The sequence below is a fragment of the Homarus americanus genome, unplaced genomic scaffold, assembly GCF_018991925.1.
Source record: "Homarus americanus isolate GMGI-L3 unplaced genomic scaffold, GMGI_Hamer_2.0 scaffold34507, whole genome shotgun sequence".
Classification (NCBI taxonomy): domain Eukaryota; kingdom Metazoa; phylum Arthropoda; class Malacostraca; order Decapoda; family Nephropidae; genus Homarus; species Homarus americanus.
The window spans coordinates 299746-325240 of record NW_024722977.1 but is presented as its reverse complement, the minus strand read 5'-3'; the positions used below and the strand labels follow the sequence as shown (position 1 = coordinate 325240).

The 25495-nt window shown below is 41.0% G+C and overlaps 1 protein-coding gene across 1 annotated transcript in view; it reads right to left on the bottom strand.

Moving 5' to 3' along the window:
• Window positions 1-25495, bottom strand: part of LOC121863189 (nephrin-like) — a 188678-nt gene that overhangs the window by 60644 nt on the left and 102539 nt on the right. Inside the window, exons 5-6 of the mRNA XM_042361669.1 lie at window positions 4055-4209; window positions 2227-2371 (exon numbers count right to left, since the gene is read on the bottom strand). Of these exons, the coding sequence (XP_042217603.1) occupies window positions 2227-2371; window positions 4055-4209 (300 nt within the window). The remainder of the gene's footprint in view (window positions 1-2226; window positions 2372-4054; window positions 4210-25495) is intronic.

Here is a 25495-nt window from a genome sequence, read left to right as displayed (position 1 = left end):
GGGAGGGATAGAGGGAAGGAGGGATAGAGGGAAGGAGGGATAGAGGGAGGTAAGGGAGGTAGGTGGGAGGTAAGGGAGGTAGGTGGGAGGTAAGGGAGGTAGGTGGGAGGTAAAGGAGGGAGGTAAGGGAGAGGAGGGGAGGGGAGGAATGAAGGGAAAGGGAGGGGGGAAAGGAGGCGAAATTCTGGCATTTAACGTGTCCTATTTGCTCTACTCTCCAGAATTTGGAATCGATCGCGTTCTCGTGTTTTCTTGATTTCGTGAGACTCTGTGTGTGTGGATGTGTGTGTGATAAAATTGCTTGTCATTGTTTTCATACTCAACATTGGCAAATGCGCGGTTGACAAAGTAACAAAGAAGGAAGTTATTATATCTGCTCACGTCTACATAGTGACTACCATGAGGAATAACCCCCTGGTAAGGTTTACAGTGCTAGAATGATGTGATTTTTGAGAAACTAGAAATAAACATCTTGGGTATCGCCTCATGTTTATTTTATTTTGCCATCCAGAGTGAACCGTGACGTCATCCTTCCACCTTGGTACAGTATAATGTGTTAAGGCGTGCCCACACCTGGTGAAGGCGTGCCCACACCTGGTGAATGATCATGTATAAGAACTAGTGAAGAAGCAGAGGCGAGTGTTTCATTCATGGAATTCCTTGGTTTGATCGCTATATGTGGATGGAGGTTCGAGCACGTTCGAACGTGAGAGAGCGCATACGAATGTGTTCCCCTGGTTGTCGGTACTACAAAGGGTGAGTTAGTTAGTGCTCGGCAGACTTGACCGTGGTAATAGTTGTTGGTCTGTGCTCCTGATGTTGACATCGAACAAAGGCGAGTCAAGACCTACCAAACGAACGTGAAAAAGCACCATTGAAAGAAAAAAAGTGACTGCCCATTCATTAGTGCTCCTTCGAACTCGTTCTTGTTCGTTCACTTGGTCTGCACGCGCCTTGACGTGCAGCTCACCAGCCAATCTTACTTTAAGTTTTACACTTGTTGGGGAATGCCTGACAAATTCCTGAACAGGCCACCTAAGGGACGTAGTTTACCGTCAAAGTGTGTACCTATGTACCGATTCACCACAGGTACCACCCGTGAGTAAAATATTGACGTCACTAAAAACAAGGACAATTACTATCTGTGAACATTAGATAACACACAAAAGAGAGTAATATTTTCACCAAGTTGTAGAGGTGAAGTAGAGCGGGTGGACCATGGTTTATACCGACTGTAACCACCACCAGCTGCCAGAGGGTTAGTGGTGACGGACGCTAGACATAAGGAGAGCGTTAGGAGACGTTTTCCAACTACAAGCATAACTGCTTCCCACTCTCCCTGTCCCTCCCTCTCACCTCACATCCCCCCCTTTCACCTATCCTCCTCTCCCTTCCCCCCCTTCCTATCTTCCTAACCTTTCCCACCCTTCCTCCCTTCTCTCTCCAGCCCCTCCCTCTCCGTCCCATCTTTATTCCCCCTTCCCTCCCTCCACCCTCCTCCCTTCACTCTCCTTTCCCCATTCTCCCCCCTCCCTTCCCACCCGCCCTCCCTTCCTTCCTTCGTTCATCTCCCAGGATTGACCATGCATAATTAAAGAAGCATTAGCATATTCCCTGGTGATGTTGTCCGGGTGTTCTATTTGCATGATAGTTCGAGAGAGAGAGAGAGAGAGAGAGAGAGATATTATTACAGTGTTACCATTGACCCTAAACATGTTATTAAGGCTTACGTCGTTCCTGGCTAATGCTAGATGCGAAATGTTTTTGTTTTTAACAGTAGAAACGATAGAAATATGTTGGTAGCAGACAATGTTGGAAAAAGGACGAGGCAAATAAGAAACACACTGTTCTTCCCCTCTTTCAGTATAGGCTACAGTATATTAAGCTTTCAGTGTATGAGTTAGTGTAACCAGCATTGCCCTCGACTGCTTTTGTATTCCCATGTGTAAAATGTGTTACTCATTTACATCTGGGGGACTGGTAGTGCCCTGGGATCGAACCAACACCCATTAAGACAGCAGGCAGTAGCGAATGGATGAGATGAAGATAACCAATAAACAAGAAAAGAATGAGAACCAACCTACAGAAAAAGATGTCTGACTAGGCCTAATTTCCAGAGCATCGGCGACAAACACAAAACATGAATAAACAGGAGAGGAATAAAACCCAATAAAACAAAGGTAGATGGACTCAGAACTTGATAAAAACAGAGAAAACATAACTTACAGAGTACGTTGAGTTTGATACCGTCTTCCTTGGCTGAATTCGGGATCAGTTGATTCTCTGAGCGGCATGTTAGGTACTTTCCACTGTCTATCATGTCCGCTTTGTACTTGACGATGGATGTGGTCACGTTACTATCCGGCGACGTCTGGCAGAGGGAGAGGTCAAAGGTCAGTACAGGTCAATAGTGGCCACAGGGCATGAAGAATGTAATGAGATCCACAGGTAAAGTGAGAGGAGGTTAGAACTATGTTATGTCGTAGGAAAGAGAGAGAGAGAGAGAGAGAGAGAGAAAGAGAGAGAGAGAAAGAGAGAGAGAGAGAGAGAGAGAGAAGGCGACCCACTCCTCTCAGCTCTCAGAAGTAATCTCAAACTGTAAACAAAACTCCCGTTAACTTGGCAAAAATCACTGATTCTCCAGACCTGGCTGATCCCCTTGGCATCTTCCCCTTCTACTTGTTCCTCGAATACAACAGAGCAAGAATCTTTACGGAAATACTCCTCAGATGAAGTAAATACTAGAGGAAGATGGATACAGGCAATGGAAGTCTAATTGAAGAATACATATGACTTTAATATATCTCTTAAGTTTATATAATCATTACTATATTTTAAATTGTGTATAAGTCTTAATCTTACTTAATATCAAAGCCCTTAGAAAAGTCTTAAATTTACCTTATACAAAGACATACAAATTCCCAATTATTACCTAAAATTCTAATTCCTATAAACATCACATTTAATAAAAGACAAAAATATTCCAATAGGTTCTACTGATACAAATACAATTATGTTAAACCCACCGGGACGGAAATATAGTCAACATTCTCTATTATATATCAACTAACGCTTAAACCTGAAGGCGTAACAAAAACACAGGTGCTAATTAAGGTACTACAGGTAGATCTAGTTTCTTAATGCAGTCTTATTATCAATGCAGGAGTAGGAGAGGTGTGTTATAGGGGTCACAATGGTTGAGAAGTTGACGCGATGACCCCAGAGAAGTTATAAACATGTTATATGACGTCCGAGAAGTTGTGAATATGTTATAAGACGTCCGAGAAGTGTGAACATGATATATGATGTCAGAGAATCCTGTGTATATGAAGATTAAGTGACAGAAGCCACTAAGTTATTTATGTGTGTACTCGAGCAGCTTCTATGCTTGACATGTGACGTCATAGACCAGCACATTTCAGGATGGACTCTGGTATGAAGGTCAGATAAGTCGATAGTTTTTATAATGGTCTGCCTCTGCACCAGGGGAGGCAGCAGCGGCCAATGCATTTTATGTGAGCTCATTTACATCTAAATTCGAATACAAGGCAATCCAATTCTAAATTCCATCCAACAATAATTACACCAGGCTATAATTAACTCGATTGTATTAATAATACGGTACTACAAAGTACAACATATATGTCTATATGTATGTAATGCACACTACTACTACACGCATAAAAAACATGAATACATAACAATATAATATTAAACATTTACATCAAACGGAGGTATTTGTGCCATAGGTGTGTGGCTTCTGTTTATTAGCGGTTTGTGGCCGGGGAAAATAATGGACTCATATTTGGTAATTAAATTACTCTTGATGAGGATTCTCATAACTGGATATATATATATATATATATATATATATATATATATATATATATATATATATATATATATATATATATATATATATATATATATATATATATATATATATATATATCGTGTGTGTGTGTGTGTGTGAAAGATTTACCCAGTCTACATTAACGTGATATCTGTCCCACCGTCACCTTCTCAAACGTCACCCACCCTCTGTCCCACTCACCGTCATCACAGCCTCCTTGAGTGCCGTGGTGCCACCCTTCCACCAGCTGATGATGGCAGCGGGCCGTGACCCCCAGGCTTGGCACACCAACTCGTACTCGGTGCCGGCACTCAGCTTATCAGCGGTACTTAGGATGGTTACGTTCACGGGACGGACTGTTAAGGGGAGAAGGTAAAGTGTATTAGAATATGACATGACAATATGACATGAATTAGAATATGACATGACTTCAGGGTATGACTGACAGAATATGACATGACTTACAATATGATACCAGTTCATAATTCATGTTTTATACAGGTAATAATCTCATGAATCAGTCTAGTTCACTCCGAATAAACTCCGAACCACTGTCTTTCTTTCGGGAGTTAAATCACGAATCTTTGCGTCTCTTTTGGCAATTGAATCAAGAATCATTTTCTTCTATTTCAAAATATTACCACGAATCTCTTGTCTATTTCAGAGTGATGTCACGAATCATTTTGTGGACCTAGTACTTGAATCATGAATCAGGTTTATTTTGAAGCTGAAGCATGATTTATTTATGTCCTTATGAGGAATAAATCACGAACCACTCTGGTTTTGTTTGGAAACATGAATTACGAGTTGTTATTTTTCCTTTTCCTGTCAAATTATCAGGTCTGTTTTTTTTTGTTACGAAAGACCTCAGGAACCGCCTCACTCCCTCTTACACACGACAGGGAGCTTTGGAATAGACGATAAGTATTTGTTCTCTCTCTCTCTCTACTTTCACACTATCTCACTTTCTTCTTTATCTCTCTTATCTCTTTATTTCTCTTATCTCTATCTCCCTTGCCCCTTTCTCTATTCTGTCGTCCCTCAGCAAGCGAGACTCGTGGTGATAAATTGACCCCCATTAGAGGAAGTCATTTTTCCCCCTTAAGCTCTGTGTTATTTATTTGATCCATAAATCAAGAAGAGTGAGTTAATAACACACACACACACACACACGCACGCACACACGCACACACACACACACACACACACACACACACAGACACACACACGCACACACACCATTGCTACTACCTTGATCAATTCGACGTAAGTGGCTTGGATATGTTAGTAGAATAAATTAGCTTTATAACACGAGAGTAATGTTAACAGAAGAGAAAGTTATTACAGAAAGTGGAGTTATAGGAAAGGGTGACTATGGTAGATTTATGGGTCTTTCTTTACAAGGGATTAAATTATGTTGGCGAGTCGTCTGTGTATGTGTGTGTTTGTGTGTACGTGTGTCTGTGTCTCCCCCTCTGTTTTCGTTGTGAGGCTTAAGGTATTTATTATGAGGATTAAGTGGTTGTGGGTAATGAGGCAGACGCTCATAACAATTCATCAGAGGTAATGATGCAGCTATGGTGTAAGAGTGTTCCCCCCTCTCGTTTGGGACACTTAATCTCTATTTTACCTCACAACTCCTACTAGAGGGATGTTTTTTGGCATTTATGATGATGGAAATTTACCTGTTTATATTTGAGTGACGGAAGAGTGTTTTTATTACAGTGTTTATCGGTTTAATAGGATAAACAATAGAATGACCAAGGATCCTTCTAACAGTGACTCATGACTCGTAAAACAACTGGCCAATACATTCTAACAATGACTCAACTTGTCTTCAAAAAAAAAATCACATTAAACAATCCTCAAGTCTCTTAAGAGTAGCTCACAAACCCTACAGTACATTAATATTATTCAGTCCTCTCACAAACGACTCATAAACCACCAACCAACTCTCACATCTTCCTCATAAAAAACAAACTGCCTCAGAAGACGTGTATATCCTCCCCTGCGTCCCTCCCTCCCCACTCACCTACCACCAACTCGTCTAACTAATCATGTCACCTGGTTCTACGCCCTTTCCTCTTTTTTTTTACCCTTCCCACCTCACTCCTCAACGATACTTGCGAGAGCTCGTTCGTAGTCCCTAAGTTGGAAAGTCAAGACCACCGTGGGAAATCACCGAGAGAGAGAAGAGTACTTTAGAATCTCTGCCTCCGGTACTACTAAGAAATGCCATCGTTGTCGTCTTGAAGCTGTAACTCCTATATATATAATACTGTAACTGTACATATTCGTAGGTTATGAATCTGAAACTGTATATTTCGTAGGCCTGTAGATGTGTATTTTACCGAAAACATAGCTGGCCTACGGTAACTGTATTTTCTTACGCTGTAAATCAGACATATACAGACATTCTCTAATTCTATTTCCCTAATCGACAGACCCAATGTACAAATTTGTTTTCGCTGTAGAAATAAGATAACTTAACCTTGTTCTTATGCATAATTTATTCTCAACTGAGGTCGCGATCCTCCAGCTAAGATTTCCTCTTGTAAATCAATCAATTCACAAAACACTAAGAAATATTTACTGTTTATGTTATTTTCAGCGGTATATTCCACCAATACATTAAAATACAATGATAACAGTGCTAACACAATACAGTAAAGTTAATGTTATCTACACACTGAATATATATAACAAAACATAAAAGGCTTTTCTGACAGTATTCTGGATATCAACCCTTGTCAGAGTACAGTGTTAAAAAGAATTAAACTACGTTATTCAACAGCGTTCCACCAGCATTCACTAGGCACAAAATAAACGCGGGAGAAGTACGAGTGTATATATGCAACCCTAACATGTCCCCTTATCCTCGAAATGACGGACTTTCAATACATTTTTCGCTAAATCTATTAAAAAATTCACATCTTATATTTTCTATAATAAAACGTATTAACTCTAAGCTTAACCACATCTCTTGCTGTATGAGTTAGTTCTTAAGCTTATGTCCTTTTTGCTTTCTTGATTTATAACGATTATATATTATAGTCCCGTCAGAAGATTTACTTTAGGTGAGAGCGTTAGTACTCACATCAACACTGCACGAGCAAGACGTCTGGAGTGTTCCTTTATTGCGATTTGACTCTCACGTTTCCATTCACCCCCCCCCCCACCTCCTCCCCCTACCACCAGCCTCGTCCCTAATTCATCACATTAATCTTCGTGGATCTTCTCTCATTCTATTATCTTTATCTTCCCTTATTTTCCTATTATTATCTCTCTCTAGTGTTCATTCCTCCCATTACCTCCAACGTTACTCTGTTTACATCTCGTTTTTCTGTCGTTTTTAGTTCTGTCTCTCTGTCAGTCAGTCTCCGTCTCATCACTTTATTCATGATGGCTAAATGAGCTACAAAAATCAGGCAGTGATGTGTGTAATTACCTGCTGTAGACCTGCACAGATTTACACCCAAAAATGTGTTTTATTTAAGCTACAGAGATTAAAAGAGAAGGGACAAACATCATGTCCAAATAACATTACATTTATTGTTTTTTTTTTCCTTTCATGAGGGTAAATGTTAATGGCTTGTAACGTTATTTTAATTCCGTCCTCTTAATTAAACGCTGCAGGAAATTAGGGCAGCGCGAATGAGTTGCTCGTTGGTGAAAGTTTCTTCAGCGTAGTTTTATATTATACAAAAAAAAAAGTTAAGTTCTTGTTGAATCTGTGTTGTGATAAATTCATCGGCGTGGACTCTCAAACCAAACCTAGCCAAACCTAGCCTACTTCCCCCTTCTCCATGTGTTTAATCATGAGGTAAAATAAAGCTGGTGGTTTTAATCTTCACGTGATCCACATATTATTCTGCGTGACATACACACACACACACATATATGTATTTATATTTATATCGTAGAAACACAACAGTTGAATATTCATTTGTGTAGGAATACAAAAGGATTCATTCTCATTGAAATTCTGCCTCAATAACGATGCCAGCAAAAGTCGCAAAGAGTGAAATGTAATGAAAGTTGAGTAGAGGTACGAGAACCACCACTACTATCACCACCACCACTACTATCACCACAACACTACTATCACCACAACACTATTACTTATTCTACTACTACTACACACACAAGCACAGTCCTCAGCCTTCATGGTGTGAGGATGTAGTTGGCGTGTCTCTTAACAGCTCCATCTTTCCTGTATTTAGTTCAACACTCCTCAATGCTCTTTAAACCAATGTATCTCCTATCTCTCACCTAATAACCTTTCCAAGACCTTACCTGGGATTCATGGCAATATATCAATATCTTACTTAAACATCTTACTTCCTTGTGTTGTATTTTCATATGTGTTCTAAATATTATCCTAAACTACCAATCCATATCCTTACTGCCACTAAAGGGATAAATATTGAGAATTTCCAACAACTTTTATCTGGTCGAGTCAATATATTTTACTGTTGGTTGTTCTACTCGACTGTGGTTAACGCCTACCCCAGGATATTAGTTATTTGTGTTGTTCCTTCCAGGCTTACATGTATTTACCCACAAAACAACTGAATCCCCCTCTCCCCACTCATCCTCAAACCCCCCATTCACCTTCCAACCTCCCACTCACCCCTTCCACTCACTATCCAATCCCCACTCACCCTCCAACCTTCCCACTCGCCACTCCACTCACCCCTCCCACTCCTTTGCGAAATTTCAAGCGAAACAATAACATACAACCTCCTTTCTTCACTCCCTGTTTCGTCAAAGGCACTCTGTTTCTCACACACACACACACTCACACACACACACACTCACTCATTTCACCCTCACAAACACACTCACATATGTTTGTCACACCAGCTCGTGTTTGTTACCAGCTCTGAAACAAAGACGCCGAGTGGACAAATGCAAATAATTTTGATGGTCTTGTTTAACACAGCATTGTTAGTCTCGGGGTTGACTACAAAGGACACGTGAAATTGAGATATGCATGTCATTAGTTTCCAGGGTAATTGTTTATAAAATCTCAAGTCGTGTATAAATTTCTAGGTAGATAGTTAGGTTAGGTTAGGTTATATATTTGAGTCTAAAATGTCTGTATTTTCTTGACCAGCCAATATATCTCAACCAATATCGTGAATTTAAGATACATTACTTTTAGACAAATTCCAATTTCCGGTACAAAATAAAGAAAACTTCTATCTTACGCGTCAGACTAACTTATTCTCTTTGAAACATCTCGCTGTTGAAATGTTGATGATGATACTGTCTTGTTCACTCCCTCGGAAAGCATCACTGAGCATAAGCGCCTCCCTCGGGTACTCTGAAGATGGTAAAGTGTTCCAGGTCGCCTCATGACTGTGTGTGTGTGTGTGTGTGTGTGTGTGTGTGTGTGTGTGTGTGTGTGAGAGAGAGTGTGTGTGTGTGTGTGTGTGTGTCAGTATAGTACACACAGGCTCAACATTCTTCACATCACTCTCAAACTTATCTCCTAATAATACGAACCCTTCCCCCATTCATTCATCAGTAACGAGATCCCCGGAAATACATAAAAACAATATTTACTAATCCGGCTCTAGTCCAAATAAACTACCTTCACCTTTCTCTGTGTAAAAAATCTCTTTCCCAGGAATTAATACTAGAGGTACAGAGGTCAGAGGTCAAGAGGATGAAAAACACTCACAATCCTGAATAAGCTTCAATCCTCATTTCTCAAGTAAATACGCTGTTATAATCGTCAACAAGAAATAAAAAAAAAAAAATCTGTCATGAGTTCTTAGTTTTTCGTACATGGTCGACTAAGCTATCGTCGTGGGTTGGGATATTGTTAGGAGCTCGTTTATATTGTGAGTGTTTTAATGAACGAGTTGTTTCATTTATCAGTGAAGATGATTCTGAGATTAACCGAGTCTTTTATATAATCAAGTGGAGTTGTATTAATATTAAGTATCCATGTTTCATAATTAAGAAGGCATTGGGCGTTTTAAGAGCGTGGATTAAAATAAATACCGAGATACCAAGACGCAGCACACAATTAAATACCAGTGTGTGTTTGTAAGGATTATATATATAATAAATATATACAACTCTTAGAAGAAATATTAAATTATATATAACGAAGAAGAATCAAGAGAAATAAGAGCAGTGTAAGAGAGAGCAGTGCACCTCCATCACACCTGGGGAGAAGATGCTCTCTGTCAGTGGGAACATTCATAGCTTAATTAACCTCACCAGGTACATTCACGTCCACTCAGTTAATGAAATCTTCAGATAGCGCCTCAGTAACTGCCTTTAAATATTTCCATCTCTTCAGCTCTAAGCGAGTGTGCGAGAGTGTGTGTGTGGAAGAGGGGGCTGGAGTGTGTGGGGGGCTGGAGTGTAGGGGGGCTGGAGGAGGGGCTGGAGGTGTGGGGGGAGGGGCTGGAGTGTAGGGGGAGGGGGGCGGAGTGGGGAGGGAGGCGGAGTGGGGAGGGGGGCGGAGTGGGGGGGGTAAGATTTAAACACCTGGATTGGTTAGATTAGATTGGGTTAAATTAGGTGGTAGGTCAGCTTAATTATCGTCAAGTTAAGGGTTAAGTTAGGTAAAGTTAGGTGTTGGATTAAGTTAAATTAGGTTAGATCAAGTTAATCTAGGTTAGGTTAGGTTACAAAGTAGGTTAATAGTATATCAACGTCTCCTGTGGATATATAGACATGTTATAAACGTGTCCTGTTCACACAAAGGCTCCCCAAACCGTATCGTGACGCCCTTACCCCCTGACATGACACCTGACAAGCGAGTCATGTCCATAATCCATTAAAATGGTTTATATATTTCTTTAGCATATTCTCGCTTGAAACAGATTTACAACATATTCTTGTTCACTTCTTCAGCCTAATGTTTCTATATGTTTCTCATCAAATATTTATATCAGTATATAGAGTCTTATATTTCTTCTTCTCTTTCTTAGATTCATTGCCTCTCATCTCTCTTATTCTCAGTCCTCCTCGACGTCACAAACAGCCAAACACCGTCGGCATCTGAGAGTGCTCTTAAATAACCTTCTCCTTAAATCCAATAATATCCTATCTATCTTTCCGTCATATGAATATAAGATGGAGACCCAACCTAACCAACATCTACTCGTAATTATCCTTAAAGTTTACTAGTGACGAGCCTGCCAGTAATACGCTGCACATGTTTGAGAGAGGTGAGCAATGTACGTACGTGTGTGTGTGTGTGTTGTCGCCAGTACCCTACAGTCGCCAAGCGCAGCACCCGACCTCCCGCTGTAAAAGTCTACGGTCACACCAACCCACGTTTCACTTACTCTGCTCGTGACGTTTCATCTTATTCTATTGATTTTAACAGTGTGTGTGTGTGTGTGTGTGTGTGTGTGTGTGTGTGTGTGTGTGTGTGTGTGTGTATCATCGTAAATAAAACAGAAGAGTCCCAGTGACACGAAAGGGTATCGGAGACCCATTTATTCATGATCTTCGTGTCCGGAGTAACGCGCGTTGGATGGGGTGGGGTCTTTAATTGGGTCGCTTGATGGGTCTTTGGTGGAGACTGAGTGTGATACATGGGTCTTTTTATCGAACGGTGAGTGGTGTTTGTATAGTGGGTCTTGAGTGACTGTTGGGTGAGTGTCTTAAGTGGGGTCTTAAGTCTTGAGTGGGTCTTTTTTTTTACACTTCTTAAGTGGGTTTTTAATAGGTCACAAGTTGGTCCTTAAGAGGTCTTCAATCAATCTTTTTATAGGTCTTCATGGGTCTTTATTATAGTCACCGAGTGTTGTTCAGTTTTGGTAATATCTCGAATGGGTCTTGATAAGTCGGACTTGAACTAAACCCCTTGACACGGGACTTTGGGGAACTTTAAAGAGGACTTGAATTTCCTTTATTCTACGATAGAGTTAGATTTGGACGTAAGAGAGAGAGAGAGAGAGAGAGAGAGAGAGAGAGAGAGAGAGAAATATTGACGACCTGCCCTTGCATTTAATCAGGTAAGCCGTGTTAAGTGTGTGGAACATTTGGGTCGCCTTGCTCACTGAAGACGTGGTGTTGATTCCCGTTCACCTACCACCCACCCACAACCCATTACAAAACACAAAGTACTTCACCACCACAAGTATATACATAAAACACCCACATGACCAAAACCACTGTCAACAATATGTCGAATGCAAATCAACATGTAGTAAATGTTATGAATGGGAGTCAAATGCTACTGTAAAATGTTATTCCAACACAAAATTTTTACATATACTCGAAATTTAGTTAATTTGAATTAATTAACCCCGTCAAATTTCAAATATAATCCAACATGTACAATTATATGTTGATACAAATTCATTTCTGTATTGGTCGTGACGTGTGAGGGGGGGGCAAATGTGTATTCAATCATGTACGTGTTAATTATCCCTGTTTTATGTATCCCTTTACTCAGCTATTCATGTATGTATCCATGAATCCTCTTTTAGTGTTTTTTTTGGGGGTGGGGGAGGTGTGTGTTGATTTATGGGGGTATAGTTTTTCGTGCGTGTTTTTGTATTTTAGATAATTGAATAAATGTTTTTTTTTTTATACCACCGTAGTGTGTTGTAGCTGGTGGTGCCACTGGCCTGTCCACTGACTCACTCGTTGGGACCTAACATTTGAACCATAAAGTAAGACTATTTATATCCATTGAGTGATGTTAGATTAGTCATTAATTACAGGTAGTCATATGAGTTACAGGTAGTTAGTTAATTAGTTACACGTATTCAGTTATTTAGTCGACACAGCCGGCTATACTAGAACCAATCATTCATCGCCTCACATGTGTTCAGTCTCCTCGAATTGTCCATTAAAACAGTAACTACAGTACTTACTCCGTCTCTGTAATATGTCCACTGACTTGTTTACCTGACTGATAAGAGTGAAGGTTGTGGGTGAGGGAATGACTAGACTCTTACCAACAACCACTTAAGTGTAGTGATGGTAAGTGGTGTTATCTTTATGAGTGAACCTCGTCCTGACACTTATAACACTTAGTTGTGCTTCGTGTGATTCGATTCATTTGATAAATACACTGAGTTATAGATGGCAGTAATAAATAGCCAATTTACTTCCGTTCGCTGTGACACGATTCCTAAATTTTGAAGTACAAAGGAATTATTCAAGGGCGGTAAAAGCAGCAATGCCACAATAAACTGAAGCATCTCACGTATTCACAATGGCAGGGTAAAGAACGTGATGGAAGCGAAGTGGTTCATTAAAGCATTGAGAATTTACGAAGTCCCTGATGAAATTTCCTAACCTACGAATTCTCTTGACGTACAATACTCGATAAAATATGGGTAAATACTCCAACTAACACTAAAACCACAGAGATCTTCATAACTAGCAAGTATTTCTGTTGTCTGTGTGTGTGTCAATATTATCCTGGCCCTCCCCCACTAGAGAAGACTACTGTAGAATCGACGGGCGCTCCACCTAGTCTCTGCAGCTTAAGGTAGAAATGGACAGGAGGTATTTCCCAACAGCATAGGTTATTGTGTAGTGAAGAGGTTACGACACGCACCAACTCTGTGTTTGTGTGTGTGTGTGTGTGTGTGTGTGTGTGTGTGTGTGTGTGTGTGTGTGTGTGTGATGTCCTATGAAAGATTAAGGAAATTCCTGAGTTTAGAATATATTTGAGGATTACCACGGACAATGGGGATTTATTTAATCCGGACACACACACACACACACACACACACACACACACACACACTGTACCTAGGCCCATCTTATTGCACTAAAGAGAAGGTCTCCCTAAATAACTTATGGAACCATTAACACGAGTCTACTAATTGTTTCTCCTGTTAGTGTGTATGTGTGTGTGTGTGTGTATCCTGACAGCGACACTGAAGATGCATACCACCAAATAATGACTACAACAAAGGAGACAATCAATTACCATCCACAACAAGACTTAAAAATACTTTATATACTGAAACAACTATAAGTAAAAACTATGGTCATATGCAATAAAGAATGGTGATAATATTTCTTTCATAACTCAATAACAAAATATTCCATTACATAGTTCACGATCAAAATTCCTTCAACAACTTTTGGTAATATATGGTTTGACGGTCATGATGTAAATAATGATAAAGATTTTAATATATTTATCAGATATTTATTTTCATTATTGTTTATCATGCCATCACGATCTATAACGCTATTATACACATATAAACGAATAGTAAATCTCAGATAATACAAAGTGTCTAAGGAATTTTGACCGCATCTGTACATGAGTCTTAGTTAATACAAAAATGTCTTCCTAAAAATCATGATCATCTTAACTTGTATAGAAGAGACAACAAACAACGTTCATCTACTTACTGTGTCCAACTACGTGACACAACGACCATATTTAAGTCTCACCACAGTGTACATGTTTGTCAATTATCACGTACACTTAAGACACTACCACGTACAAGCCATTACCATGAGGAACAAAACGACCATGTTCCACTATTCCCACGTACACGTTCTCAGCCACGGACGTAAGGGTAGGGATAGGGTGGGGATGAGGGGGGAGTGACGCCTTAATGGTTATATAGAGGCAAGAACATGATTACCCACATAATTTACCTTTCCCGGAACACTAGTGAGGATATACAGGTGTACTGTACTTGAGACTGTGTGTGTGTGTGTGTGCGTATCAAAAAAGGGTTATATGTGGGTTGAAATGTGGTGTGAGGATAGATTAGGTTAGATTAGGATGGGAAGGAGAGAGATGGTAGAATGGGACCTAACTGAACCTAACCTAACCTAATTAAACCTAAAGTTAACGTAAGGTGTCTTAGGGTGTCTTAATCTTCAGGTAACCCGTGTGTGTGGGGGGGCACTTAATAGCCCGAGGTATCAACCCCCCAAAATCTATGTTCAGAATACTAAAAAAACGTTCTTAATGCCAACTCGCTTCTCTTAGTAAAAATGAAAAAAAAGGAACTCGAACGCTGGTGTCATTAGCATGGAGTTCTCTCGTAAATCTATCGGTTAAAAAAAATACTCACCTGTTCGTTTCACTTAATTAATTTTGTCCTGGGGAGATGAATTAGTTAATTACTCAACCCCTGTAAAGGTGTCACACTCGCACCTGGTGATGCCCTGACGCTGTTCGTTCATGAATGTATGTATGTATGTATGTATGTATGTATGTATGTATGTATGCATGTATGTATGTATGTATGACTGTATCTATCTGTCTCTCCGTCTGTGGTATGCTGAAAGACACATCGTTATCTGCATTCCGACATTTACGAGTCTGTCTTTTTAATCAAATACTAATGAATGTAAAATATTTTATTCCTTGGGATAATTAGACTTGGTTGGGATATATTTCTTTGAGAACCAAATCAGACAACTAATGAAAATAATTCGTATGGTTTAATAATAGGACTCTCTCTCTCTCTCTCTCTCTCTCTCTCTCTCTCTCTCTCTCTCTCTCTCTCACACACACGAAAGTCACTCACCACTCCTCCCTACAGCTCGTCTTCCTCTTCTTGAATTTTCATCATAAATTTTATCTCCTAATTGCAGAGGTGTAGAGTGAGAGGACAACAGGGGTGGCTGAGGGAGGAGGAGAAGGAGGAGGGGGAGGGGGGGGTAGGAAGGAAGCAAAGTAAGAGGAGGAGGAGGAGAAAGAAGAGGAGGAGGAGGAGAAAGAAGAGGAGGAGGAGGAAGAAAAAGAGGGCGAGAAGGAAAAACTTGCAACGGTGTGTGTGTGTGTGTGTGTGTGTGTGTCTGCAGCTCTGAATTAATGATCAGGTGGTAATTTACAGACAGGTTAAAAAAAAAGGGTTGGTTAAATGCAAGATATTTTTCCCTGCCTTAAGTACGGGTTAGTTTTTTTGGGGGGGGGAGGGAATCGAACACTCTTTCCTTATTTATCGTATGTAAAATTATAATAAGCTTTGGGGGGAACGGGTTAAAGGTGTGTGTGTGTGTGTGTGTGTGTGTGTGTGTGTGTGTGTGTGGGGAGGGAGGGTTTAGGTAGGAACATAAGGCAGAGGTGTGAAGGAGGAGGAGGAAGAGAAGGAAGAAGAATAAAGAAGATAAAGAAGAAACACGATAAAAAAGGTACATCAGGACAGAAGAAAAAAGAAAGAATGAATGAATGAAACAATAAGAAAACAAAGATAAAACGAGAAGAGAGAATAAAAGGACCTGAACAAAATATAAATCGCATTTTCGGCTGAACATTTTCGAGTTACTGTACAAACAATTTTTTTTACAGAATATGGCTAGACAGATTCACTAATTTCCTAAATCATTGTATATAAAAAAAGACAGAGGTAATTACACCGGGGGTTAATTATTCTTAATATAAATTGGTCATCAGGCGGCAAAAATTATGATTAATATTTGTAGTTCAGCCAAAAAAAAATCGGGGGGATTAATTTTTCTCTGTTTTGACGTACATATATACACACATACATATAACGTATACATAACCATAGAAATACGTACATAGAACCATACCCAAGTGTTATGTAATCAGGCGTACACTGTTAACTCTTGTGTGTGTGTGTGTGTGTGTGTGTGTGTGTGTGTGTGTGTGTGTCCGTCTCTTCAGGCACTAGAGTCATTAACATAAATAATAATCTCAAACAATATATAACTGAAAGGTAAACACGAAATTACCATACTGGGAACATCACAGGTAACCAAAACCCAATTTCCGTTCATACTGACTTAACTAATATTGTTTTTTTCACGGTTGATGATGACTTTTTTTTATCATATGCATCTAAGTGTTGATTACCCCCAGCTCATAATTATTCTCGTTTCTTACTGAATGGGTAAACAAACTTAAATAAATCCCTGTTAGAAACCTTTAATTCAAATTCGTTCAACATTACCATCATTAAATGCGAGTTTTAATACACAGGTAATATTCCTCCTAATGTGAACCTTTCCGCGAACTGTGTTCATCACAACATTGGTACTGCGTGTCTTGTGTGCTTCTAACTTTACTCGTGTAATTTGAAAGGCGAGAACTAAACATTATATATTCCAGACACTGTATTTAATGTTTCAGCAGCCAGGTGAAACACGTCCTGGGGATAGAGAGGATTATTCTGAGACGGGTGAAGAACGTAAAGCAGCTCCTGGCCTCTACGTCTGTTACAATGTAATAGTCTCTCTTAGTTACTGTACTGATGTGGTCTGTAGGTTGTGTGTGTGTGTGTGTGTGTGTGTGGTGTTTGTGAGTGTGAGTGTGTGAGTGTGAGTGTGAGTGTGAGTGTGTGTGTGTGTGTGTGTAAGTAGCATACATGGATGTAGCCTAAATCTAGTGTTTATAGACTTACAAAACCCCATTTTTTATTTATCATTTTCTAGATTCTCATTGGACCTGCACGTCGGACATTAAGGGTTTCTGAACGAATAGATAAAACAATATATGCAATAGATGAATACGTAGAGGCATTTCCATGTATATTCGCTCACGTGAATTCCTCATAACCAACGACGCCACAGTATGTGACAGACCCGCCAGTCCTGAGCGGCAGTCTACCTCAGGAGCCTGACTGAACGTTCGTATCATTCTAGCCGACAGCCTGACCCCTTCACGTACTATTAAAACGAGGTAGAGAGAAGTGATGCAATAAACGGATGGGGGAGTGTTACTACCTACAGCAGTGGCTACAATTTATTAAGATTAGCATTGGTCAGGCATTCAGTGTTCTACAGTAGTCACAAAGTTCTTCCCAGTCCAAGTGAGTGACCTGCATGTGTGTGTGCGTGTGTGTGTGTGTATTCGTCGCCTACGTACACACATGTAGTCAGGAAGGGTATCAGTAAATACCCGATGATCCGCATGAGCAGATAAAAGACAAAGCAACTTCATTAACTGTAAATATTCGAGCAGGACGCCATAACCCCTAAGTTATCCATTATCGCCCTCCTCCCAATTAACATTATCATCACATTTTAAACACTCTGGCCTCATTTGCATACTTTATCCGTCTCTGGAGTGAGGCAAAAGACTTGACTTAGAGGCGGAGGGCATGAGGACGCTTTGTGAGACGCTGAGTAATGTGGGATGTATGTTTGAGACGTTAGAGGGGAGACTGAGACGATATCAAGGTGAAGTGAACACCAGGGTTGATAAGCCACCCCTCACGCCACGCCACCCGGTGTCTCCATGACCGCGTGAGGTCCCTCATATCAACACTTTATGGACGAGTTACTACACCACGTGGCCTACTTCACCTCACACAGTATGGCAAGAGACCAGCCCGGGCCATCAACTGTAAACTATAATTTGTATGTCCAATTCATGTTCCTTCTCCTTTCAGTAACCTACCCCGTGTCTTTAAGGAATAATTTATATCTGTCCAATTTATATTTTCAGCCTTTGGGCTACTGAACTTTTTCAATAAACCGTTAATTATTATTACATATATGAAGTAAATATACAGTACACGCGTCATCCGAGCTGGTGAAGATAACAGAAACTACACACCAACACTGACACTCACCAAGGTAACGATATAAAAACACATTATTAATAAGTATGGCAGACGTGGATCAATACACTATCATGAAAGGAATCACCAAGTAGGTTTTGGTCAAGGTGTCGATCGTGTAACTAACCTAAAACGTAGGGGTCAGATAAATTTAAAAATGAACACTGCGATTCCTGTTGTTTCCGTAGGGTTGTCAAAATCTTTCGACTGTTGTGTCATATTGTCTTACACAAAATCATAAAGATACATTTTGAAGCAAGTAACATCTGTCTCACGTCTATATATATATATATATATATATATATATATATATATATATATATATATATATATATATATATATATATATATATATATATATATATATATATATATATATATATATATATATGTGTATATCAGTGGTCAAGTTGCAGTGTACTTCAAATACACCACTGCGCTATATTGGTTCGATTTGAAGGTGTAATTCACGTCTGTTCATCAAGGAGGTCAAACAATAAAGTACTTTAAGGTCTATCACGCGTATGTACAGTATTTCCCTCTGAGGTTCATCTTTATATGGTACAAACCCTCAATCGGACACGACCCAAAATGGCATTTCCATGTTCGTTGTGACGGGCTTACAGGAGGCCAGCGGGGGAGTGTGTTTGAGGGTGTCAAGGCCGCTTTGTTGTGAGGTGCTGAGAGTGACACGGTGTAGGGAGGGAGGTCGGTGATGTGAAGGGTCACACACACACACACACACACACACACACACACACACACCAAGTAAATAGACCCGCCTTACATACATACCTACATACATAGACATATTTGCATACATTCACAAGACAACTAATTCCAAATATAGGTTCTAACTCAGGGTGTATTACTTACCAGTTAACTGATATCATGACTTATTACACAGCGGTAAATGTCCCACAACAACTGTCCATTCGAGATATCTCTGTCATACGTGTGGCACCTCAGGACATTCAAGTTAGATATACTGTATTCTTATTTCCCTGTGAGAGATTGACAGTTTCCGCTGCCATTGTACAATAATCCGGAAATAACAAGGTAAACCCAAGTTTTCATTTTAATATCGCAGGACACACACACACACACACATTTATATATCATTGGCTCTTAAGCTATAGCCTTTGTATTTTGTGTGTATTAGAGATAGATGAAATGAACCAAGACAATGACGACGCTAATCCTAATTCAAAATCCATTACTGCCAGATAACTTTACAGAGTAAATAAGAAAACGTGAAATTTATCCAATTAATAGTCGGACAAAAATCTGCAGATTGTATTGGCGAGCAAAACTTAATTCAATTAACTGCGTCAACAACCGCGTCTGGTGGGAAAAAGGGGAAAAAGAAAGGGGAAATTTCTTACCTCAATGGTTTACGGTATTTGGGTTCGAGTGAGTGAAGCAGTCGAGTGAATCTTTGATACCTTCGCGCGCAGCCTGGGGTGAAACGGCGGTGTTGAGTGAATGAAACCGTTAATTAAACCCTTGACATCGACCCACAACCTGAGATGAGTGAGCAATACACAGTCGAGTGTATGGACCGGTCCACTGAGGCGCTTGTGTAGTTGACGGGATCTGAGATGAATGAACAGGACGGCTCTACTGAGTGAAGCAGCAAACTGAACGCTTTGCTTATCATATTATCTGAACCTAGTAAACAACACAGTCATATGAGTGAACCAGTTACCTGACTCTTTGATATGTTACTGAGTCTTAGATGAGTGAAACGCACCTCCTGTCAGTAAACACAACAGACTGAAGCTTGGAGTCTGACAGCCTCGAATTGAGTGACCACCACTCAGAGCACTAAGTAATTCTGTCAACTGAACCCTTATCGTCATTATACAACTTGAGCATTTTTGGGAGAGTTAAGATTATAAACGAGTAAACCTTATACAAGATGAACCCCTGGCCGTCCCCACAAGGTGAAGCTGGTCTGGCAAAAATATATCGCAGGAAGAACCCATGACAATAATTCACCAACCTATATCACGCAGCACAGTGACCCTCCTCCTCTCCCCACCCCGTCCCCCTTCCCTGCTATTTCGACAATTAAATAAACGAACCAAATAACAGTGCCAATTAAAACTCAATATCTAATTATATCTACGTAACGAGACGCATAAATCAACAGGAACCATGATGAAAAGCGACACAAAATAACAACTAAACTGTTATAATATAAAAGATTAAGACCTGACAGGTGGGAGTTACTCTGTAAGGACGTCGACCCGGCCCTAAGAGTGAGAATATTTCATGATCCTCAGAATATCCCGGCGAGTGGTGGGGTGGGAGGGGGAGGGGAGGCTTCGGGGTGGGGAGAGGCTTCGGGGTGGGGAGAGGTTTGGGGTGGATGAGGGGCGGCGGCTCTGACGGTCGGAAGACAAACCTCAAGAGAATAGGTCCTACAACAGCTTAGTGACGTCAGACAGTAAAGGAAAGGCCCCTGAAATGAATACTGTAGGAGAGATTACCGCTTCTTATCCGACCAACGAAGTAACTTGGGGTCTGGTTAGTACTTGGATGACTGCCTGGTCTTAAGATCACCAGGACTCTATTGGTAACAACTATATCATGGGTTTGGTCAGCTGTCTTTGGTCAAATGGATTGATTATATCAATTATTATTATTATTGGGTTTCACAAGGGTTACTCAGGAAGGTATGATCAAGAGAAGAGACGATAGGCAGGTATGGGGAAATGAAAATTATATAGTTTGTTTACCTACGGCTTTCGAGAGGAAGATTAGGGGTATTGTAATAGTGTGTGTGTGTGTGTGTGTGTGTGTGTGTGTGTGTGTGTGTGTGATTTCGTGGATCGGGTGAGAATGAAAAAAAAAACACCATCGACGAAATTCTGTAGCAGTATTTAACAGGTCAGTAAATCAATCAATCAATCAATCAATCAGAACCGTCCATAAATCTGAGGGATGGCGACCACAGCCCTCCACTCTAAAGTTCTCGGTTGTTTTACCAATCCACTAAGATCAACCCCACAAGCTTTAACAGGTAACTAAGACATAATAAAAAAAATAAAAATCATTCACATTACAACTACGAAAGACCATTTATATTACATTTCCTCAATACTCTTCAATAACTCCGCTAAACTAATTCATCACGGTAAAGAGCTTCAAGTCGGATAAGAGGAACTAAAGTATTTCACAAGTGGATCATCACCTTAACATAATACTAACACAGATTTAAAGGTGGAATCGATCACAGACAATTCCTATTATTCCCGTCCAGAGTGGCACCAGTCCGTATCCAATTAGAACAAATTAATTTCCCAATCAAGAGCGATTATAATGCAGATCATCAGGTTTATCTGTAGAGCAATGACGTGGATGTATGTATGTCTTGGTGGATGTCAGTGTGTCGTGGTGGATGTCTGTGTGTCGTGGTGGATGTCTGTGTGTCGTGGTGGATGTCTGTGTGTCGTGGTGGATGTCTGTGTGTCGTGGTGGATGTCTGTGTGTCGTGGTGGATGTCTGTGTGTCGTGGTGGATGTCTGTGTGTCGTGGTGGATGTCTGTGTGTCTGGTGGATGTCGTGGTGGATGTCTGTGTGTCGTGGTGGATGTCTGTGTGTCGTGGTGGATGTCTGTGTGTCGTGGTGGATGTCTGTGTGTCGTGGTGGATGTCTGTGTGTCGTGGTGGATGTCTGTGTGTCTGTCTGTGTGTGTGGATGTCTGTGTGTCGTGGTGGATGTCTGTGTGTCGTGGTGGATGTCTGTGTGTCGTGGTGGATGTCTGTGTGTCGTGGTGGATGTCTGTGTGTCGTGGTGGATGTCTGTGTGTCGTGGTGGATGTCTGTGTGTCGTGGTGGATGTCTGTGTGTCGTGGTGGATGTCTGCGTGTCGTGGTGGATGTCTGCGTGTCGTGGTGGATGTCTGCGTGTCGTGGTGGATGTCTGCGTGTCGTGGTGGATGTCTGCGTGTCGTGGTGGATGTCTGTGTGTCGTGGTGGATGTATCTTGTCACATCCTGAAGCCGTGAATTAGCTAAGAGTCCTCAGCCTCCCGAAAAACCTACACGAGGACCTTAATCTCTTAGTCTCTCATGCAGAGGAGACAAAAAAAGTTACACACAAAATCTTCCACTAAGAGACCTCAAAATCCCGTTCTCCGCAACCAATCCCCTCCCCTCTTCGCTTACTACAGGAGTGACATTAGATTCCCTAAGTTGAGGAGAGAGAAAAGGTTTCAAATTACCTAAGACAGCTCTTCTACTTTTCAAGGTACAGACATAGACACATAAGAAAGTCAAAGCTCCTGGTGATGTAGAAACAAAGACCCGTAAAGTGCACGTGTTGCGGGACAAAGACTTCAAGAGGAAAAACTGTTAAGAGGTAAAGTATTCCCTCTCTTAATTAAACCACACATAACCTGACAATATGAGGAGTTTTATCATTATCGCCTAGTTACATCCAGCACCTCCATAACAATAACACTATAGACATGACATGACAGCCAATCATAAGGAGGGTCTTCCACCAGCTTGTCACTACGATAACACATCCTTAATGGAAAGAATCACAACAGGTACGACTCGTTAATGAAAAGAAACTACCGGGGCAGAGCGACGTGGGTTACAAAAAAAACAACATGAAACGACAAATAAACTAGAAAATTTAATGCCGAGACGGTAATTTTTTTTTCCTGCATCAGCACTTGTTTTAAGGAACCTTTGAATCAAACGCCATGACAGCAAGCTCTGGGCACTCAAAACAAGTGGATTATAAGCCTTTAGCAGGAAAACCCGTGTAAGATGGTTGAAGGAGCCTCAAGTTAATTAAAAGAGAGAATCTTGGGAGAAGAAGAGTGAGAGCTGGCAGAAGGAGTGTGATGGATGAGGGAGGAAGCATCAACACTCCTCTCACACATTTCTACTTGCAATTCTTTCTATCACCTGGCGAGTGTGGGGACGCATCTCACTGAAGCTCAAAAAGTCATCGAAATTTTTACAGAGACTATCGAAATAAAATGTCGCATTCTACATAATGGTTGTAAGAGAGAAAATTACCCAATTTATCTCCCAGAATTCCAATCCAAGTTTAGACATTTTAAAGATTTCCGTCACGTTTTTTTTTCTTCCTTGAACAGAGATAAGAAAAAGCTGTCGAGTCTGGGTGGAATTTCGACACTATTTAAACTATAATCCTCGTGATCTTCAGGACTGACTGGGAAGAAAAATGCTGTCAGTGGGTAAATCAAGTAATGGAGAGAGATGTTCACTAATTAAATGAACGAACTAAATACATTAAATAACTATAATTCTTGAGTCTCGGTTATATACTACATTTCTGGTTGTTGAGGGGTCAGTGATAGGCTGTCTCATAACACATAGCAGTGTGGCGCCTCCCTTCACCTGCAGCCCTCCAATATTCCCCCAACTTGAGCGTCTGTCCGCTGGTGTGGTGACGCGTCCTACTGGCTGGACTGGTGTGATGTACCAGAGAGAGAGAGAGACTTCTTTCCCAGCTTCCTTTCCCCATTCTACTGTACACTCTCTCTCCCTTCCATTACTCTCTCTTCCCCCACTCACCAGGAACACTACAGCACACCAAGCAATAAAAGAAACAGACTCGCCTGGCGCGTCTTAACACTTCTTCATAATTGTAAATTCGCTCCTGGCCGAGACACCGCGGGCTCGACAGAGGCACCAGGGAGTGTGTAGGTGTGTAGCCGAGGCAGTGTTGATAAGTTTCGCTACACTCCTACACGGTCTCTTCTACTACAACTACACCTTCGTTACACCTGAGGAAGAGGTGTACGTGCCCTCTGAGATGACGTGAAAGGAGATTCCAGGTTAGTGTAGAGGTATACTGACAGTGTTGAGAGATAAAGTGTTCCTTACACCTACACTACTATACACCCTCCCACCTGAAGGTTAGGTCTAGTGTTTCATGGTGTGTAAGATCAGGTCACCTACACTCTACATCCCTGAGCTGAAGGAGAGATCATCGGGCTCCAGGTATGACACTGTAGAGGTATGGTAAACAGTGCGTAAGACAGGTCCCAGCATGGTGATGTATAGGTCTCAGACACACACATAACACACATCCATCTGGAGAAGAATGTCCACCTGTCCTAGGGTCCCAGGTGGTGCTGGTGGTGGTGGTGGTGGTGGAGGTGGTGGTGGTGGTGGTGGTGGTGGTGGTGGTGGTGGTGGTAGTGGTGATGGAGAAAAAATGCCCTAAGACAAAGCTCCACTAGACTTACACAATAAACACACACACACACACACACACACACACACACACACACGCGCGCACACCTCCTGGAGCGAAATGAGAAGGTGAACCATCCCTCGGGGAGCTGGAGGGGAATTTTAAACAGTGTTCTTGTTCTTCCTATACAAGAGGAACTGTGGAGGAGGAAAAATGTCGAGGGTTGTATATAGGAAGTCTTGTATGTACAGTAGGTGTCCGTGTTCCTTGGGTGCTGGAGGCGGTGTACAGTATGGGAGACGCGTTTCTTAGGTGCTCAAGGGCGTAGGGGAGAGAAAGGAAAGGTGGACAGGTCTTGGTGAACGTGTGTGTGTGTGTGTGTGTGTGTAGGGGGAGGGAGGCAGTAGGGACAAGGCAGAGATGCTTTCTTCTTATTTCTTTTTTCTTTTGGACTGCTACATTTTTTTTTTTACGAGGTTTTGTGTTTCAAGATTATTATTAGTAAAGGTGATGTGAGTTTTGATCTTTGTCTTTGTCTGTAGTGTTCTCTTTATCTGTCTATCTCTCTGTCTCCTACCGTTTCTTTTTATTTTCTCCCATTTCTGATTCCAGGTTTTTCTCCTCCTCTGTTCTGGTGTTCTCTCTCTCTCTTTTTAATTTCTTCAACCGCCTGTCTGTCTGTCTGTCTGTCTGTCTTTCTTTCTTCTCTCCTTGTTATTCTTTCTCTACATATCCTATTTTCTTTCCACAGTTTTCCCTCTACGTGTTTGTCCTTTTCTGCTCATCGTTTTTATTTTTCTTCTTACCTTTCTATCATTATGCACTTTCCCCTTTTACCCTCCCCACTTTTCTTTTCTCCCCTCCTCACTCTCCCAGCAATCACCCCCCTTTTTTCCGTCCTTCCCTTTCCTTACCTGCACTCCCTTTCTCCTCCCTGCTACCATCCTCCCTCTCCCT